Source organism: Mustela erminea, chromosome 19, assembly GCF_009829155.1.
Source record: "Mustela erminea isolate mMusErm1 chromosome 19, mMusErm1.Pri, whole genome shotgun sequence".
NCBI classification, from domain to species: Eukaryota; Metazoa; Chordata; class Mammalia; order Carnivora; family Mustelidae; genus Mustela; species Mustela erminea.
Window position 1 is genome coordinate 51,192,524 of NC_045632.1, and position 20,954 is coordinate 51,213,477.

General features: G+C 48.1%; 1 protein-coding gene across 1 annotated transcript in view; it reads left to right on the forward strand.

Moving 5' to 3' along the window:
- The window catches only part of VAT1L (vesicle amine transport 1 like), a 136,962-nt gene that overhangs the window by 43,355 nt on the left and 72,653 nt on the right, over window positions 1-20,954 (forward strand). The window contains exon 4 of the mRNA XM_032326529.1: window positions 14,930-15,072. Coding sequence (XP_032182420.1) covers window positions 14,930-15,072 — 143 coding nt within the window. The remainder of the gene's footprint in view (window positions 1-14,929; window positions 15,073-20,954) is intronic.

Below are 20,954 nucleotides of genomic sequence, written 5' to 3' on the forward strand. Positions count from 1 at the left end.
TCTCATCAGGTTGCTTCCTGGGAGGACATACTGGGAGCGGAGTCCAGCGTTCTGCCCCACATGGGTGGGTGGAGGGCACCGACCAATAACATCCATAGAAAATGAAAACTCCAAATCTAGGCTTTCGATGCTCTTCACGCCCCCCGCCCTGCCTTGTTCCACTATGTGTGACTGCCTGGTCCAGAGACTTTGTTGGAGAAACGGAAGAGGGGTCCAGCAGGCAGGATGCCCAGCCCTTCGCGGGATCACATCTGTCACTCCTCAGGCCCACCGTGGGGCGGGCACCGTTGGCACGCACATGTGCGGAAGCTAACGTTCCGAAAGCTCGCGTGACTCGCCCAATTCCAGATGGCTGCTAAATATAGTCAGGGCTATTCCAAAGGCAATCCATGTCCAGAACCTTCCGCCTGCTGCTAGTATTCCCAGAACGCTGCTGCGTAGTGCGCGGCACACATTCAGTATGCACAGGGCACAACGCCCTGATTTACGTGCTGCACGCTTCAACAGATAAACGTGACCTTGATGGGACTGTGAAAAGCAAACCATGAAAGGACCAGGATGCTGCCTTCCTGAGATGTGCCAAAGGAGCACAAATGGGATGAGATCCTCTCGCATTCATCCGTTCCCACATTTTTATGGACACCTTCTGTGTGCCTGGTGTTATGCAAAGACCGTGGTGTCCCAACAGAGGCCACTGAAGCCCTAGGGCTGGACCTGGTGGTGTCCCTGTAAGCAAGAGAGAGGCCTTGATACACAAGATCGAGTGTGGAATAATTTCGTACGTGCTACGTTTGCAGAGAAAGTCAGTGAACTTTGAAAGTTTGCTATTGATTTGGAACTTCCCAAGCTCTGGGAAGAGAGCTGCTCTTTAGAGAGAGCGGGTCTGAGGCTAAAGAGGCCGAAAGCGGCCCAGGATGGGGCTGAGCATCCCCGTGGAATTGCCGTCTAGACACTGGCCTCTGCACTTCGTACCCCCACAGGCCCCAAGATTAAACGTGCTCTCATCCAGAGGCATCTGATGCCACCTGCTGCCGGGATGGGCTCTGCAATGCCAGGTTCAGAACCTTGGTCCAGGGGTCTGAAGCTGCAGAAAGAGTCTCAACCTGTGATCTCCGAGGGCAGGCGGGGGTGGGGCGCGGCGCTTTGAGGGTTCGGGTATTTCGTGCCGGGGGCAGTTGCTTTCCGGCGAAGCTGCTGACAGGATCAGAAGGTCAGGCTCCTGTTCCTGTCCAGGGCTCTGATTAATGAGGTGCCTTCAACGAACAGGGACGCTCGGGAAAAGGCATGCAGGCATGCAGGCAGACTGAAATCTGAGTGAAGATGCTTCCATTCTGCCTGGCGCTGAGGCACCCCGTCTCCCCAGTCTCTACAGTTGGGGCACAGCAATGTAGTTGATGGCCAAAGCTGGGAGTAGGGCACGCACGCATATACTTCCCAAGCCCCTGCTTGGTATGCGACCCTGTGCAGAGCTTTCTCTGTGTGTGTCTATTAACACTCATTCAACCCTGTGAGGTAGGTGTTATCCCAGTGTTAAAGATAAGCTGTCGGTTCAGAATAAGTGGGCCACTGTCCCTCAGGTGATGAGTGGCGGACCCAAGGATCAAAGTCCCGCAGAGGCCGACATCCCTGCTCCGCTCTTCCTGCCACCTTGATTTTCCTTGACTTAATATTAGGGGGCCCACTCTAATATGTAGGGTGACCTGATCTGCCTGGGGCACTTCCAGTTTATACCTCTTGGAAGGGGAAAGGTAATAATAGTATCCCCCCTTTACTCTCAAAGAATAGCCCAATTTAGAGGAGAAATTCTATGATCACTCTACCTAACAAGGTTTTGGTAGAAATACACACATTTATCAAAACCACAGCCCCAAACTGCAGGTACAAATTGTCATTTGGCTAGAAATGTGAATCCGGCATCCCACCATGCAAATGTAATCATCCAGGAAATTTATCCAGATGTACTGTATGGAAGGCAGCCAGCCTGGAAATGGTTCTGCCCCACCATGATTTAGAGCCCTGTGAGGGAGACTTTGCCATCTGGTGGGCTGGACTGGCTCCCTGGCTGGGATTCCAGTCACATGGTTGCTGGAATCCGAGTCTCAGGCAATGTGGGAGTCTATGAACTAGGGATTGGCCTATGGCCACCCGTGGTTTCCATTAGTTCATAAGTAGTACTGATGGGAGACCCAAGATTTGAGACTATGATCCCCATGAGGGCTGCGTAGTAGAGTCACCATGTGCGGTTGGGCAAGTTGTGTACTGCACAAAACCACTTAATCCCGGGGACAAAAGAGGGATGCTGTTTTGTATTCTTTTATTAGATTAGATGGTCAGTCAGATGTGGCCACAAGAGGAGATAAAGGAGAGGCTCAGGAAAACAAGGTTTATTATACCCACAGGTCCTAAAGACATGGGGGCACATAGGACCACATGGGAAAGACACCAGGGTGTTCAGGAGGCAGAGGACAGCAACAGTAGATGCACTTTATTGGGGTTTCTGTGGGAAAGTAAGGCAGAACAGTATGGGCAGCTTAGGCTAGTGTGAATAATTTCAGTGGGGTCTGGGCTATAGGGATGGTCTCTGTTTCCCTGGAATCTGGCCCTGGGGTGATCCAGGCAGAGGAATATTGCCCCCGGGGTATATAGACCAGAGAGAGGATGTCTGGCTCTGGGTTCATGAGCTTGTATATCGATGGCATGTTCCCAACTGAGCCTCTTTTTAATTTCTAAGATGGGCTCGCCCAGGGAAGGACAGTGCGCCCGCCCCAGCCAGAAAGATTTTTTAAGATGCCAAAACATGTAACTTACAGAAAATTCAAAAACTTTACAATATAGATGCCCACATTGCAGTTGCCAGAACTCCCAGCTGTGCCTGCCAGGAGGGAGGGGAATGGGGAGTGGTGGCCAGACATCAGACCCTTCCAAGCCAGCTACCTAGCTACCTGCCCTGCAACTGACAGTCAAAAATCCCAGAGGGGCCGAGAAGAAGCTGTAGAGCCTGGAACTCACAGCCTGAGATCCTAACACAGCACATAGCAATCTTTCCTGTGGGAAGAACAGAACGGCCCTAAATTGGACTGTTGGCTGGGCCCTATCCTAAGCATTCTAGTCTGCGCTCACCAACACTCTGCAGGGTTAGCTCGTTCTCCATTCTATGGAGGAGACTGCTGCAGCCCAGAGAGGTGAAGGATCTGTCCAAACTCACACAGCCCGGCAGTGGGACAGCAAGATTTCAGATTCAGGTTTCCCTCACTTGAAGGTGCTCATCATCACTCAGCAGGGAAATGCAAATCAAAACCACATGAGATACCCCCCACCCCCCCACCCCCGCCCCCGCCACCTGCTAGGATGGCTATTCTCAAAAACAACACAAAGGGTAAGTGTGGCGAGGATGTGGTCGAAAAGGAACCCTTATGTACTGTGGGTAGGAACGCAAATTGGTACAACCGTTATGGAAAACACTATGGAGGCTCCAGAAAAAATTAAAAATAGAGTTTCCCTAAGATCCAGCAATTCCACTTCTGAGTATCTGTGTAAAAGAACTGAAATCGAGGGGCGCCTGGCTGGCTCAGTCGGTGAGCGTCTGTCTTCGGCTCAGGTCCTGATCCCAGGGTCCTGGGACTGAGCCCTTCCTGCTCAGCGGGGAGCCTGCTTCTCCTTCTCTTCCCGACTCACGCTTTCTGTCACTATTTCTGTCTGTCTGTCTCTCTCAAATAAAGAAATAAAATCTTACAAAAAATAAAAACAAATAAAAGAACTGAAATCAGGACCTTATCTGCACTCCTACATTCACTGCAGTTAGTATTTACAGTAACAAAGACATGGAAACGGCCTAAATGTCCTTCCGCAGATGAATGGGTAAGCAAAATGTAGTACAGGCAGACAGCAGAGTATCATTCAGCCGTGAACAGGAAGGCTCTCCTGCCTTTTGCGACCCCGTGGAAGAATCCGGAGGACATTATGCCACAGGAAATGAGCCAGAAGGTCTTATATTAAATGTTCTCACAAACAAAGAGGACAGAGGAAGAAGGACATAAGCTCTGCCCTCTTCACGAATGTGTAAGTGGTCGGTGCACTCTTGTGAACCAGAGGCTCTATGCGGTACAGGACCCCGCCAGGACACATTCGTCTTGCGTAACTGAAACCAACGCACCCCTTGATACACCCTTTGATGCATCTCCACTCTGCCACCTCCGGCCCCTCCCACCCTCTGCTTCTGTGGACCTGGAGTGTTCCAGATTCCTGATCTAAGTGGGAGCGTGTAGGATTTGTTCTTCTGTTGGTGGCCTTGCTTCCTGAGAGTTTCAAGGGATGTCGGCGTTAAATTCATGAAGATGTATATATTAAATATGTATAGGCTTTTCCTTTTAATCTCACTCCAAGTTTGTATTTTTAAAGTCCCTATTCTCTTCGCCCTGTATGCTGAGCTCCTTCCGGAAGGCCCTTGGAGATGCTGTGCTCCGGCCCTTCCTGCTGATACGAGCAACTCAAGCTGAAATGGCAGGAGGGTTAGGACTCAGGGCTTCTTTCTTCCCTCCCTGGCATCATCTCCTTCCTTCCTTCCTTTCTTTAGAGAGAGGGAGGAGGTAAGAGGGAGAGGAAGAGAATATATTTTTTTAAAGATTTTATTTATTATTTATTTGACAGACAGAGATCACAAGTAGGCAGAGAAGCAGGCAGAGAGAGAGGAGGAAGCAGGCTCCATCCCAGGACCCTGAGATCATGACCTGAGGCCAAGGCAGAGGCTTAACCCACTGAGCCACTCAGGGGCCCCAAGGAAGAGAATCTTAAGCAGGCTCTGCACCTAGCACGGAGCCCGACTTAAGGCTCAATCTCACAACCCTGAGATCAAGACCTGAGCCGAAATCCAGAGTCAGATGCTTAACCAACTGAGCCACCCAGGAGGCCCAGGACTCAGCATTTCTGCTCCTGTGTGTCCAGGGCTCCCTTTGGAACCAGCCTGTTTTGGGTCTTGCTCGGAAGACGGGGCCTCATACAATCTGTTTCCCTAAGGCCCTACTTCTGCATCTCTCCCAACCCCTGCCTTGGGGCTGCCCTTCCTTTTTGCTCAAACAAACAGGCACCATGTTGTTGGACCCTCAAACACACACGATGGGATACAAGACTGGCCTCCCTCTGGATCAGAGCAGAAGGCTGAGCTGCTACCAGTGCAACCTCTCAGTTGGACCCTGTGTTCACGGGACCACCTCCTAGGAGGAACTTCAGAGACGCTGAAGTCCCTTCTCTCCCACCCTCAGTCCCCAAGGTGTGTTGTGCTCGGTGATGAACAGTACTTCGGAGACCCCGCTATGCTGAGACCAAGGGCTTTAGGCATCGGGAGGGGAGTTGGGCTTGTGCCTGACATGGGAGTCATTGTTGCCCAATCGGTTCAGGAACACATCCCCCTGTCCCCAGAGGTGACCAGATTCTGAGAAGCTGGCCTCTACTGGCAGGTGGGCATGGATGGGGGGGGGGGCGGGGAAACCTGGGCAGCATCTGCAAGACACTGAGCTAGGAGGAACCAAGGCTGTGATCCAAGTAGAATAGGGCTCTGGTGACTGCGAGAAATAGATTTCTCCGGTCACACCTGTTTGACCCTAGTGTTCTCTCTCTGTCCCTCCCGCATCTTCCCTTTCTCCCCATTCCACGCGTACGCTTGAGTAGAAAAACAAGAAAATACTTATTCTTGGCAGGCATGTAAGTTTCCCCCCATCTCTGATAAAAAGTTGTAACTGCCGAATGGGTGTGGGGTAGACTTTGTCCGCATCCAGTGGAGGGAAAAAGCAAAGAAGGGCTTGCTTGCGTCCCCAGTCCCAGCCGTGGATCGCCCTCCGACCTCGAGAGTCCTCTCTGACCTTTGCTATTTGTTCTCCAGACTTCTGTTTACTGCGCTCTCCTGCATTCATCACGCAGTCACTGGGAACTAAGCAGTGGGCTCAATGTGCTAGATAGAGAGGGCGGTAAGAGGTGGTCCTCCCCTTAAGGAGTTGACACCTGGTGGGAGATGCAAAAAGAGATATTTTCTCAAAAAGAAGAGAGAGAGACAGAGGTGAAGGAAGAAAGGAAGGGAGGAGGTGAGTGAGGAGGGGAGGGGAGGGAAGAATCATCACAGCATGGAGTAAAAGATGTGTGTGACCTTAGGGGCAAAGCAGGAGACATTAACCCCTTCTGGGGATTCCCAAGGAGGGCTTCCTGGAAGAGGCGGCTTTGGAGGGCAATGGGGAAAAGTTGCTTATTGAGAACCTGCTCTGGATCAACCTTGGGGAATCACATCACTTATGTTGTCTCCTGAGTTCCACACTTGACCTCATGAAGTAGACTTTGTCATCCCTGATTTAAATAAGAGGACGCGGAACCTTGCAGGTCAGGTGGCCGCTGCAGGACTGAATCGGGTGTGGAGCCAGGAGTTTTAGGTTGCTCTGCAGTCTCTGATGTGTTTCATTTCTATTCCATCTACTGGCGGTCAAGAACAAAGAGCTCAGGCTTAGTGACAAGGAGGTCTGGGTCTAAATGCCACCATTTCTGGTTGCTAGTACTTACTTTCTGTGCCTCCATTTCTGAGCCTGTCTTCATGGTGGGAGTACGATGTTGAGAGGGTAAAATGAGATGTCTGAAGTGCCTTCAGGTCTTGACAAAGAGTCACAAGCCAGTAAGAGAGGGTTCCCCTTCTTTCTCTCTCTTCAGTCTTCAGACCCACAACTGTCCTGGAGCCAGACACTGTGGGTTCAGTTCTTGTCTTGGTATTGCTGTGTGACTTTGGGCATTTACACAACTGCTCTGTGCCTCAGTTCTTTCATCTAGAAAATGAGGACAAAACAGCCCTCAGCCTCCTGGAGGCTGTGATGCGGGTCAGAAGAGCTGTGTTTGTGAAGCATAGAGACCCTGACCGGCATACAGGAAACTCCGTGTGCAGATGAGGTGGAATAAATAAACCTTCACTCGTCACTGCTCTGCCCTACTGCGTCTCAATTGTGCGCCCCCGGAATGAGCTCAGTGCAGAACAGGCAGGGGAAAAGGTCTACATATTCACCCTTGCAGTCTCAGATGGGCAGAGCTGTGAATGTCTTGGAAAACCTGGATGTTCAGCGGCAGCGCTGAGCCCTGCGGAGCAGGGGGGGCTGAATTTCTCCAAGTGTCCAGAACTTCAGACCCTGCTAATGGGGATGGCGAATTATTTTCTCTCCTTGCATCTCTGACTCACAGAAGACTGTGTGAGTCATGCCTGATCTATACGGTCCCACATTGCAAACCCACGGGCTGTGATGTCAATCCCAACTAGGAAAAGGGGGTTGTTATGATGCCATCATTGACCACACTGGTAGAAGGGAAACTTATAGAGTGCTGGACCTCAGTAAAGGCTACACATTATAAATATAAATATAGAATTATAAATCCTATAAATATATATTAATAACAAAGCCCCACCTTGGTTTTAAATAAAATATCTGATATTGAGATATTCTGAGCATCATGGGGGGCTCAGCCTCTAAATCATGTGGAGCAGAGTGGGTGCCATTAAGGATGATATGTATCAGTGGTTTTCAATGTGAGGTGCGTCAGAATCTTCTGGAAGGTTTGTGAAAACTCAGAATCTCAGGCCCTGCCCCCAGAGTTTCTGATTCTGGAGGTCTGGGGTGGAGACTTTTTTTTAAAGATTTTATTTATTTATTATATAGAGAGAGAGCAAGCAGGAGTGGGAGGAGGGGCAAAGTGAGAGGGAAAAGCCGACTCCTTGCTGAGCAGGGAGCTCAACACAGGGCTCTATCCCAGACCCCTAGATCACAACCTGAGCCCGTGGCAGATGCCTAACCGACTGAGCCACCCAGGCCGCCCTGAGGGGGGGATGTCACCTTCCAACAAGCCTGCAGAGGACGCTGGTGTTCCTAGTTCCAGTACCACTTACTGAGAAGCACTGATCTATATAATAAATAAAAGTAGGAAATAAAGATACTATCTACCATGTCTTCTTTGGAATGTGTCTATTGCTTTTTTGGATTTAAAAACAACCAAAAAAATGTCCGTACTTCTATCTTGAGCAACTGATTCCTCCTTTTCTCACATCCTTCAGCCGAGGGGCTGCTGGGGCTCCTTGCTGTCGCAATTCTATGCACATGTATGTTAAAGGGAGTGTCGTGGGCAGAACAACAGGTCTGCAGGGCAAACAAGATAAAGAAAAAGAAACCTGATTCTTAGAGTGTACTTGGTGAGAACATGGCATATTCTTTGCTGCCTTTGATCGTGAATCCCATGGATCAGCCCCCACAGTGGGATTTGGATTTCCTCTCCTTATAACAATCGAGTCGACTGAATTGTTGAACAGCGAATGACAGCACTGATCTGAAATAAATGGTTCTAAACCTGTCTCTAAACCCAGTGTGGGAATCTATATTGTCATAAGAAAAGCAAAAGCTCAGCTCCGGTATGCAGTGTACAAGATTTTGTAAAAATGTTCAGTTAGCGTTCTCAGTCTAAGGGCCTCTATGCATTGACGAAGATGAAAAGAGAAACTGACAATTCTTTGGAAGAAAACACTCTTTCCTTGCCATTTACCCGAGGAATCCTGTTGGTCTTTCACAAGCTCACTTTGCTAATTCTTTTCCATTCTTTGACTCTGCACAAATAAGCTGTTTAAAAGTGAAGACAACTTTTGGAAGAGATAAACATAATCTTATTTTTTGAATGATCTCAGAAATGGTCAAGTTAGCAATAGAAAGCTCCATTTTTTTCACCAGACTTAGGGTAATGAGCAAACTTGCATTCTTTTTTGAGAGGCTTCTTCAAAAAGATTTTCTTTAGCAGCTGAAGAAGCGGTCAGTGTGTACTGGGAATCTTAGGACAGGGGAGGACATAGAGACCAAGTCTACTTTCCGTTGTATCTATTCTTTCCCCCACATGTCCTTTTTAGCACATGCCTCTCATTTTCTGTACATTTGGGAAAATGTAGTGTACAAATGTGGTCTTATACCAGTAGTTCAGTCTTTGAAATTGGTGTTCTCAGCCTCCTGCTTTAGGTGTATAATTGTACTTTTAATTCTATACTTATTTTATTAAAATAGTTGTCTTTACAAGAATGCAAGCTCCAGGATGACAGGACCATATATAACTTGCTAACCTTTATCTTTCCAGGACCCCTCACAATGTCTAATCTATTAGAGGCACTTACTAACTAGCCCCAGTGATGGAATGAATGACCCCATGAAGTAACAGAGGAACCAAGATTCAAAGGATGACTAGACACCAGACAGGGGAAAAGACAGGGAAAAGGTTCTATGCAAAGGTCCTGTGGTGAGAAAGGGGTGACACTTAGCAAAGACTGAGCATTTTTCCAAACGGCCGAAGCTAGACTTTGGGTATATGATGGGAAATAAATCTGAGGAGGAAGATGTCATTTGTGTTATAGAGAAAGCCATCCATTCCTCGCGTCTTCTTAGTTGAGTCTGTGATGCTGATTTCTAAATTTCAGTGCATTGAGAGGATCCACAATCCTACATTCCCACTGAAGGGGAATTCAGAATTTCTACCAAGCTCAGTCCTAATCCCAGAGCAATGAAAGCAAAAACCTGCCATTTACTGAGTACTTGGTATGTACCACTCAGTATACTAAGCCTTTTCTGTAGATGCATTTGCTCCTCCAATCATTTGTCTGCTGTGCCTGGCTTTTCTGGAACAGGATCTTACTCTGAACCACTAGTCTGTTGATAAGGGTCGGATTCCTGTGACCCCAAACCGCTCCCTTATAAATACTGTCCTTGGATTTCTCATTGTTGCGTACTACTTGGGGGACCCTGGCGGCCCTGGAATTACGACTGAGCTGGCTGAAGTCTGTTAACCCGTATGAACCTGAGACAGGGCTATTTTAAGAGGGGCTCAGAGAAGCCTTCCAGATTGATGCCAAGGACCCAGGGTTCTCTAAGTCTTCAGTTCCATGTCTGCCACCCAAGGGCTTAGCTGGACGGATAAGACTAATGGCAGAGTGGCTCTGGAGTCAGGGAGACCTGAGTTTGACCCCCTGGCCTTATCACTTACAAGCCAGATTACCCTGGACAAGTTCCTTTCCCCGTCTGAATCCCTATGATCAGGTATAAACAGGAAATAAAAGCATTTACTCTAAACGTGGTTTGGGGATTGAACGGAGCCCTTAAGCACGGTACCTGGCCTACAGTGAGGCCAAGGGAACGGCAGCTGCTGTACTTGCCACAGGCAAGGAAGGCAAATGCTCGCTGCAGAATTCTTACATTCTAAAGAAGGACAGGAAAATCAATTAAAAAACAAGTATGTGCAAAGCTCCATTTGCTGCTGTTGCTGGGAGAATGGATTGTCTTGTTCATTTTATGTTCTGGGTCTGTAGGTAAATTGCAAAATCCTTTTTATTGAAAATTCATTCTGTCTTCCACAAATGTTTATCGAGTCCATGCTGTTTCGTAGGCACGTGGGAGAAACAAGGATAAATTAGATGCTGATGCAGCACTCACCTTGGGACTTGGAAAGGGGGAGTGCAGATTTTCTGTAAATGTGAGGGAACGCACACATCCTGCTTCCCTATAGAATGCTGAGTATGATTTACTTTAGATCACCGAGGATCTTGCAAGGGCCTCTCCTTGCCTTAGTGCGTTAACAGAGAGCTCAAAGCGGGGGTGCTACAAACAGATGTCCACTGAACTTGCTTTTCTCTCCAGGATGATTTATATCATAATACAAATTATGATATAATATTATATATAATACTTGCACATTATGCTAATTATTTATTGTATGTGATGAGGTACTATTACACTAATTATATATTACAAGTAGATTATAATAGATATTATATATGTATGCATATAATACTGATTATACATATATACACATAATACTCATATTATTCTAATTATACATATTATGTATTTATTTCTGTATTTTATATTATATAAAATACTCACGTATTATGTTATATAATTGTATAAATACATAAGTAACCCACTTACTTAATATGGTCTCATTGTGCTGCCACACCTATCTTTTCCTTAAAAATGGAAACGGTGAGGTTCTGCTCAGGTCAGATGCTATACATTAACTGAACCTGTGCTTTACACCTACTGTGCAAGGCTAAAGAAATGGCAATCTGTGAAGTGATGGGGGTTCCCCCATTACATCATATTTCTGTCGTTTCTCATGCATCCATTGGACAAGCGTTACCAAACACCTGTCAGATGCCAGGCTCTGCCCTGGGCACTGAGGTACAGACCCAGATATGGCATGGTCCCTGGCCTCACGGGGCTCACAGATGGGTCACTCAGCAGCCCCCATCCAGAAGGCCATGGTGGCTGGTCCTGGAGGAAGGAACCACAAGTGTATGGTGGCACAAAAAGAGGCAAGCGACCCTGCCTGCGAAGGATCTCTGGAAGAGGAGTTGCCCAAGGGGGAGTGGTCGTGCTCTGAAGACCAAAGTGGAAGGACAGGCATGAGAGGCCGGGGACAGCATGTGAGGACCTAGTGTCCGTGTTAAAATAGGGTGATACGTTCAAGAGATCAGGATGGTAGATTTGCTGACATACTATCAGGTACTGCTGACATAAAAGCAAGAAAAAAAATAATGGTATTCCTAGGACAGTGATGGAAGGTACGGAGCGTTCACTGTTGTGAGGCTAAGCCCTTGGATGCGTTACGTCAAACAGGGCCCTTAGAGCACAGAGAGCCTTACACGTTGCATATCGAGATGCATGAAGAACCGACAGATTACTCGAGCTTGCTCAGCTGGCGAGTACAGCAGATCAAGGTCTGCCCTCTGACCCTAGTGGCCTGGGAGCAGGTGTGTAAACCCAGTCTCCTCCTCAGCAAAGTCAGGTGAAAGTTCTGTTGTGAGAACACCACGAAATGAGGGATCATGGCGAATTTCAATCCGTGGTGGATCAAGTGCCTTGTTCTGTTAGGGAGTGGATGCTGGAAAAGTGGAGGGACAGCATGTTCTAGCATGTTCTGAGGCAGATGGGGGCAGATCCCAGAGCCCCAGCCTGAGATAAACTTAAGGATGTGCTTTTCACTCTGCAAGCCATGGCAGGCATTGGGAAGTTTTGAGACAAATAGTGAGATGCTCAGTGTTGTGTCTGAGAAAAATCACTCTGCCCACGGTGCCAAGGACACAAGGAACAGCCAGGCATCCAGAAGTGTGTCGTCATCGTCCAGACAAGGAAGTTCAACAACCCAGACGAATAAGTAATAGTCACAGAGACGTGAGTAGAAACAATGCACTAACCGGATGTGGGGCTGAAGAGGAAGAAGAGTCAGGTGACTCCGGCTTCCTGACTTTAGCCTAGTGATATGTAAATGGTACAGTTTCAGCCACTGAGGCAGGAGATGCAGACAGAGGAACGTTATGGGTTGAATCGCGCCCCCCCCCCCACCGAGACCATATGTTGAAGTCCTAACCCCCAGTATCTCAGAAGGTGCCTTCTGAAGGTAGGGTCTTTACAGAGGTAGTCAAGTTTGAAATGAGGGTAGGTCCTAATCCGCTGTGACTGGAGTCCTTGTAAGAAGGGGAAATTTGGACATAGGCTGGACACCATGGAATGAGGGTCGCATAGCACTGGGATCACGGTGAATGTCAATCCGTGGTGGTAGAGGAGGACCAGGGAGAAGACAGCCATTTACAAACCAAGCAGAGAGGCCCGGACCAGACCCCTCCCTCACAGCCACTGGAAGGAAGCAACCCTGCCAACACCTTGATTTTGGACTTTTAGCCTCCGGAATGGTGAAAAACTTCTGTTGTTTAAGTCCCCCAGTCTGTGGTATTTTGTTACAACAGCCCCAGCAAAGCAATAGGAGTGACTCATATGGAGAGAGCTAAGAGTTCTGTTTTAGATGAGTTGACTGTGATGTGCTGTTTTTGGACAGCTAGGTGGAGACCGGCACCAAGTGGTCATTCAATACACAAATCTAAGACTTGGTGGGGGACTTGGGGCCAGAGAATAGACAGTGAGGCATGTCAGTCATTTCTGGCCCTCCTGCATCCGTCCATAACATAGTGTGACGAGCACATAATAGGAATTTGAAAAACTAGTTGAGTAGATAAATGTCATGGTGGCCTATGGACCATGGACTGGAAGGACCACACAGATCCTGGAACTATGTCTAATCTCCCATCCCAGCACAGATGAGGTTAGCTCAAGCCCTGCTGAATTTCAGAGGACGGCAACATGGAGTGCTGATATTTCCACTCACCAAGAAGGATAGTCCCCTCTTTGTTCTCTAAAATCAAGTGATAAAAAAAAAAAAAATAATAACCAAATGTCAAAGGTATTCTTAGAAGAGAGAATGATAGCCTGATTGGAGTCTTAAGTTCATGCCCATGTTCTGAAATGCTGACCCCCCCCAAGTCAGTAACATGTCTATTTTAGGCAGCAGCTTCAAAGTCTGCTTAGCTTAAAATGTCAAAATAAGTAGACAGCATGGCATTCCAGAAAATGGCAAGAACCAGAAGTTAGGAGACCTTGCTTCCAATCGCGATCTGCCTCCGAAGAATTGGGTCCACTTAACCTTTCTGAGTCACCTTTCCCTCATCTGTGGAACAATGATGGGGAGGGGGTAATTGGATGATCTTCTACGTCTGACATTCTAGGATTCAGTCAATGTTGCCGTTCATTGCCAGCGTTAGGAAGAATAACATTTCCAAAAATAGACCTGCCAACCTGATTTAGTCCACCAACATGAAGACACATCGTGAAGTGATAGGCAGAAGTTAATATCCCAGGTGCCTTTGGTAGAATAATCCCTGCCTCTTTGAGAAGGGAGACAGAAGACTGGAAAGAAAACTTGGTTTTAAGAACGCACCTTCATTAGCAGCAAACTGGATTTTTGCTGGAAGGTTTCTGGGCTCACATGATCACTGTATTTTGTCCAATGACTTACATTTCTGACCATACTGAAAAAGGATGTGGAAAAATCACCCACTCCTAACGATGTCTGTGATTGCTCTTACACCGTTCAACATTTAAACCTTATGCATTTGCCTTTTCTTTGTATGCCTGACCGTCTCAGCCACGAAAGGGACCAGAGGATTAAGATTTATTGAGTAACTTATATTAAGTGTCGTGTTTTGGGCCAGCGTTTGGCCTGTGTTATGCATGGTCTTGTTTAATGTGCCCCGGATTGGATGCTGTCACTGTAGCTTCTCTGCATGCGACACTGCTACAGGTTGTGTGCTTCGGGCTTCTGTCTAGCTGTGGGAGCGTGCTTGGTTTGTGAGAACAAGCCAGACGTACCTGGGAGTTATTGGTGCAGGAGCAACTCCTAACTGATGGCAGATGGAAATTTCGGGAATAAATAGTCCAGTCTGTTCACCTTGTGTTTGGGGATAACTCCGAGGTATATTCTATATCTGCTCAGGGAATGCCTCAGAGGGACGGAGTTCAATTTACCCAGGGTGGGTGCTGACTCGATAGCACACCCTTTACTGGCTGCCTTCTATTTGTGTCTCGATACCCCGGTATTTCCTGTGGTCATACTCCAGATCAAGTACTGACTCTCGAATCCCTGCCACAGGGTCTGCTTCTGGGGGATCCTGGCTAAGACATCTCCCCAAGATCCTATGGAGTATGTACCACTATTGTTAATTAGATGAGGAACCTGAGATTCAGTGTGGTAAAATAATGGTTGTTAAGTCTTGGTGTTGGGGTTTTGCTGTAGTTATCAACCAAGGGAGACACTGTCCCCCAGGGGACATTCTGAAACATCTGGAGACAAACTGAGGTACGCTACTTGCACCTAGCATGTCAGAGGTTAGAGTTGCTGCTAAACGTCTCACAATGCTCACTTGAGCCCCCACGACAAACACTGATCCAGCCTACAAAATGTCAGTGGTCCAGGTTGAGAAACCCTGCTCTAATCCAGCAAGACGGGCTCTTGGATGGTAACTCTCCTGTGTGACCTGTCTATTGCATTTCACTTCCAGGGCCAAGCTGTGGCTCAGCTGTGTTCCACTATCCCCAATGTGACTGTCTTTGGAACAGCTTCTACCTTCAAGCATGAAGCAATCAAAGACTCCATGACTCACCTCTTTGACAGGAATGCAGACTATGTGCAGGAAGTGAAAAGGTAAGGTGTTCGTCCTAGGGAGTACCAGGTTGGCCCTTGCTCCTCTCTCTTTCTTAAAGAACAGTAGCACTCGTTCAGAGGAGGGCAGGTGATGATAATAGTAACAACAATCAGAGTAATATATATCAGGACCTACTGTTACTAGCTCTGTGCTGAATGCTTTATGGGTATGAGTTCATTTAATCCTCAGCAACCCTGTTATGACCACACACACCACCCCCCCATCTGGGAGAGGCTAAAACTGAGGAACAGTGCAGGTGAGTAAGCTGCCAAGCTAAATTATGATAGTGGCTATGACATGACCTTAACACAGAGAGGTTTATTTCTCCTTCGTTCACATATAAGACAAAGGAAATGTGGCCTCGGACCTGGGTGTGACTGAGAGCCGCGGAAGGAGCAAAGCGGTGACACGATCAGATTTGAGTTTTGAAGAGTCGCTGGTGGTGTGCAGAAAAGGACCGGGAGGGGGGAGGTCGCAGGCAGGGAGATCAGGCAGACCCACGGTGGGGAACGTGGGTTTCTAACCTGACCCATGCTCCGTCTGTGGTCTGGAAGCTGTTAACTACAGCCCCATGCCTGACAACATGGAGAATCAGGTGGAAAACCCAGCTGCCTTGAGATGATTTGTGTGTCACATCCCCTGTCGCTGCTCAGAAGTGGGGGAGGCTGATGCTCGGGCTTGGCTTCCCCCAGCTCCTAACGAGATTCAGACATGTCTCGAAGCTGTGGTTTTGGTCTCTTCATGTCCTGGCACTAAACTGTATGATACAAAGAAATTCATTTGTCTGTCTCGCATCATAATAAAGAAACAACTTTCCCCAAATGGAAGGACTTAGAGGATGGGAGATCTGGTTGTCCAAGGGGATAGAATTAGACCAGAGTAGGTGAAATTTGGGGAGTTTTTTTTAAGAAAGTCTTCTGATGGTCTGGATTTTCAGATTTGTTTTTAAATTTTAAAGGTAGAGATTTGCACAGAGTTTAAGGTTGTCCCGATATTTCCAGTGAGAAAAGACCTTCCAAACTAGACGTCAGAAGTTCAGCACCTGTTTCTCAGATATCTAGACATGGCAGGCATATTTTAAAGACTTCCGGGATAGACCTCTGCCGACTTTCCTAAACCTCGGGTAGCTCTTCCTTCTTGTAACTTGCATCTCTCGAGCTGTGGTCTGGAAAATGAACTGCCATTGTCCCTCCAGCAGGCTTTGCCCTTAATCCCTTAAATGATAATTTTGCAAGCATCCTTTCCTCGTGCATCCCCTGACCCACTTCGTACCAGGTGCCTGCCATGGGCCAGGTCCTGTGCTAGGGCAGAAGATCTGGCAAAAAACACAAACAAACACAAAACAAACAAAAGAGCACCTTGAGAGTCACTGTCTTCATGGAGCTTTGAGTCTAGTTGGGGAAGAGGAACAAAAACCAGCATTTAAAACATTGACTGATTTTGTACTTTTGGTATATGCTCTAGTGGAGAAATGCAATGTGCCGGTGAGCATATGCCGACAGGGAGATCAGACATAGAGTCTGTTAAGAAATGATATTCGGGCTGAGCATTAAAGGGTGAGAAACTGGCCAAAGGAACAGCATTTCTGAATAGGTGGAACAGCATGTGCTAAGGCCTGGGGGGTCAGGAACGACTTGGTAAATTCAAGAATCTGAAAGGAGACCTGGGCAGCTAGAGGGAGAAGGGTGTGGGAGGCAATGGGCAATGAGCGTCAGGAGGTGACTACTCTTCTAAAAAGGTGACAGTGAGGTGTGCCTGGGTGGCTCAGGTCATGATCCCAGGGTCCTGGCATCAGGCTCTCTGCTCGGTGGGGAGCCTGTTTTTCCCTCTCCCTCTGTTCCTCCCCCTGCTCATGCTCTCTCTCTCTCAAACAAAGTAAGGACATCATCAATGAATGAATGAATGACAGTACATAACCAGAGAGCTCCTGCCTTCCCCGTTTTCCCTGGAGAATTTTCCATCCCCTCATCCCTTTACTGTCCTCAACCTGCTGCCTTTCTAGCCCCCAAGTCAGTGATTCATGCAGATGTCAGACCAGCAGAAAGTGACAGCATCTGAGACCTGCTTCACCACCAGCTTCTCTCAAATGAGACTTCTACTGATTCCTTGTGTGTTTAAGCAGAGACCCTAGGATTCCCGTAAAAATGACTAGGAAGTCGCAGGTGGGTTCATGCCCTCCGTCCCACCAACCCTACCCTCGGGAAAGAATCCAGAAGAAGATACAAGCAAGAGGTACTTGGTGCCTGTCCCCGAGCCCAGCACTGCATCTGCCTCAGGGCCGGTGCTCGACACAGACCAACAGGGAGAGTTAACTACAGCACTCATTGTGAGGCTGAGATTTCAAAACCGGCCTCCATTAGCAACAGCTCAGAAACGGTTCAGTGCGTTATGCTACACCCACACTCTTGAGTATTACGGAGCCCCTAAAAAAAGATAATTATGAAGATTCTGTCACAAAATGAAAAAATACCCATGGTAGCACATGGAGTGGAAAAAAAGCAGAATGCCAAATTCCAGCTACACTGTGATCACAGCTTTGTATAAATTCTTGGCGCATGAAGACAAAAAATGAAGAGCAAGTGGGGGAAAAAAAAAACCCTAACCACTAATATGCAACAAGAGTGCAATGGAGAGTGATTTCTCTTTGGTTTCTGAGCACGGATCTTGTCTGCTACAGTGTTCTGTGTTGATACAGAGGGGAAAATAATAACATCAAATTTCTCAAGATGCAGATTTTTTTGTCAGCCAGTCAGTTGGTAAGCTTCTTTTGAACATGATCTCAGCCTTCAGCCTGGCATTGTAAAGAGAATGGGGCAGGGGGCACAGTTGTAATAGAGACCTCACCTTTATGTCCCTTGCCCCTTGTCTGTCTATGCTCAAAACCAAGTGGAAGAATTAGAAGCTTTGACTGTGTGCATCTCACTGTAAGGACTTCAAATGTTAAGAGGAGAGAAAGACCGAAAGAGAGAGAGAGAGAGAGAGAGAGAGAGAAGGCACACCAAAGTTGGGCAGCCCCCAGCAGGGAATCTGAGGATGGGAAACATCTCAGTAGGTTGTGGGAGGTGGGGAGCGAATGCCAGCAAGGGGAGCAGGTGCAAGCAAGGCTCTGCTGGCGTCCGCTCCCTCTGCTGACCCGTATGACTGCACCACTGTGTGTGCCCCCCGGACAATCCTGCAAGGGGAAAGCTCCTCACTTCACAGGTAAAGCAACTGAGATGGTGGAAATCAAGCAGAGTCTAATCACCTAGACTCTGGAAATCACCAGAGTCTAATCACAGAGAATGTGATCAAGGATGGATTCCTAGGGGCGCCTGGGTGGCTCAAATGCTTAAGCGTCAACCTTTGGCTCAGGTCATGATCCCAGGGTCCTGGAATTGAGCCTCGCATTGGGCTCCCTGTTCAGTGGGGAGCCTGCTTCTCCTCTCCTGCTCCCCCGCTTGTGCACTGTCTCTCTGTCAAATAAATAAATAAGATCTTAAAAAAAAAAAAAAAAAAAAAAAGAACGGATTCCTAGAGGTGGTATGGCTAAGTAATTGTACACATTTACTAGGAGGCCTACTCTGCACCAGGCACTGTGCTCAGCACCCTGTGAAAAGCATCTTCTGCACTGGGTACTGTGCTCAGCCCTCTAGGGGAAGACTACTATATGTCAAGAACTGCACTCAGCCTTCTCTGTCCCGGACACTGTGCTGGGCACCCTGAAAGGGCCTCGTCCCTCCATCACGAGCTCGGAGGTGATGGCTACAGCTATGGCACAGATGAGTTCTCAGAGAAAAAGGAATTCAGAAAGAAAAGCACTGAGCAGAGAACCAAGGATCCGCCTGGAGGTGAAAGTTAACAATAAAGGGGGATACATTTCTTGGCAAAGTCAAGGGCTTCTCTCCCAGTCATGGCCCTGTTGGACCTACCACTGCTCAGGAGGAAATCCGCCACTGATCTGTGTGGGTGGGAAGCTAAGAGACGGCATTCGCAGTAAAGGTGCAAGGGGCTATGGACAGAGGAAGGACGGGCACGAAGACCTCGATCGGCAATTCCAAAGTATTTTGCTGATGCATTTGGCCCAGAGAATCCCTGAGCTGGGGCTCTTTGCATTTGTTTTTTGAATCTGCAGAGATTTATGGGAGCAAGAGAAAACCCTCACCCTGTCTGCTTTTTGTGCAGTTATGATTACACACATGCAGGCAAGGCAGACACTGCCAGAGACGGGGGGTTGCTAAGAAGTGAGGGTGGCCCCTGAGCTTCTGAGGGCTTAGCTAGCTCTGCTTGTGATGTCCATGACTGTTGCATTAAAAGGAGCTGCTGAGGTGCTTCTCCGTGAGCGTGAGTAAGGGAAGCCCTGCTCCAAGGCTCCTTGCGGAACAGACCTGACTGAGTCCCATTCTGTCTGACCCACTGGCTGGACTTCTGATGACTGAATCGGGGATGGAGTATCTTTTCAATTTTCCAACTCACCTGAAGGAACTTACCTAGCCTTACAAGGAGCAACAACTGCTTAAAGATTTGACAGAAACAACCAAAGCATCCTCAGCCTCAGGGCCTGGGGAAGGACATCTCCCTCTCCTCGGTATCCATCTTGCTCTCACCCGCCACCCCCACCCCACCACTGACCTTCCAAAGGACACAGGGACAGCACAGGGGCAGGGATTTGTGGCTTATGTGACCCCTGTGTATGTACAAAACCAGAGTTACTTGATTCAGTTATCACAACGCCAAGATAGGTGTGGGGAGAGAGGAACACAGGAGATCTGCAGCATCTCCCTCCAGGAAGAAGCCCAGGGCGCAGCTCCCAGCTTTGGTCAGCCCCTACTGGGAGCCTGTGTGCCTTGTGGTGGCAGTGATGGTCACCAGGGCTGGCCACCGCCCACCTATGAAACTCTGCCCTGCTGCTGGGGCCCTCACTTGGTTTCTAGATGTGGTGGAGCAAGTCTCCTCCTTCCTTGTGGTCGGGCCTAGGGTATGCTGCCTGACCGCATGGAGTCTAAGCTTCCTTAACCATTAAGTGGGGATAATGATGGTCCCTGAGTTATGGGGTTGGGACGTCCTCGATGAGACACAACTTAGGAAGTGCTCAGCACTGTGCCTGGCACATGGTGTAAGTGCTCTTGACAGTGGGACATGCTCTCCTAGGACAGTCAAGGGGATCAAGCATCTGCTCTAATGGTTTCTGTGTTGGTGGCTCCACCCACACTGACATTTACTTGGGTTCATGGTTGGATTGTTGAGGTTTTGCCGTCTTTTCTTTATACTCTTTTCCCTGACTAAAAGAATTCTCTTTAAGTTGGCCCACCCTGAAAAAAATAATAAAAAAGCTACCATGGACCCAGAAGTTACCATGAGCTAGGCCCTATGTTCCATGTGCTTCAGTCCAACCAAGCTTCACAGAGAAGCCTGGGGCAGGGGTTATCACCATCATTCCCTTCCACAGATGGGGACACCAAGACACTAAGAGGCTAAGTAACTCACCTGAGGTCACACAGCATGAAGGTGGCAACAGGATGCTTAATACTGAGATGAAATTCATATTCCTAAGCCCAGAGCTATGCTGCCCTTATGCCAACCCCATGCCTGCCCACTACTCCATGTTACTTGTCCGTTGTGGCAGACACACTTAGGTCCTTCTGGAAGGAGACGGTGCACACACAGAGTCTCTCATTATCATGGTTGATGCCCCAAAGCCTCTTCCTTGGGCCTATTTGGTGCTGCTTGTCCTGGGTCAACCTGTCACAACGTTTTCTGCCCAATGCCTTTCCTTCAACACCCAGTCAATTCTTGTTCATCTCCCAACAGAAAGATTTTCCGTTGTCCCAACTGGCTCTACTGGAGCTGTGGTGACTGCCTGGGCTGTCCATTTAGTCTGTCTTCCCTAGTATCCACGAGCTCC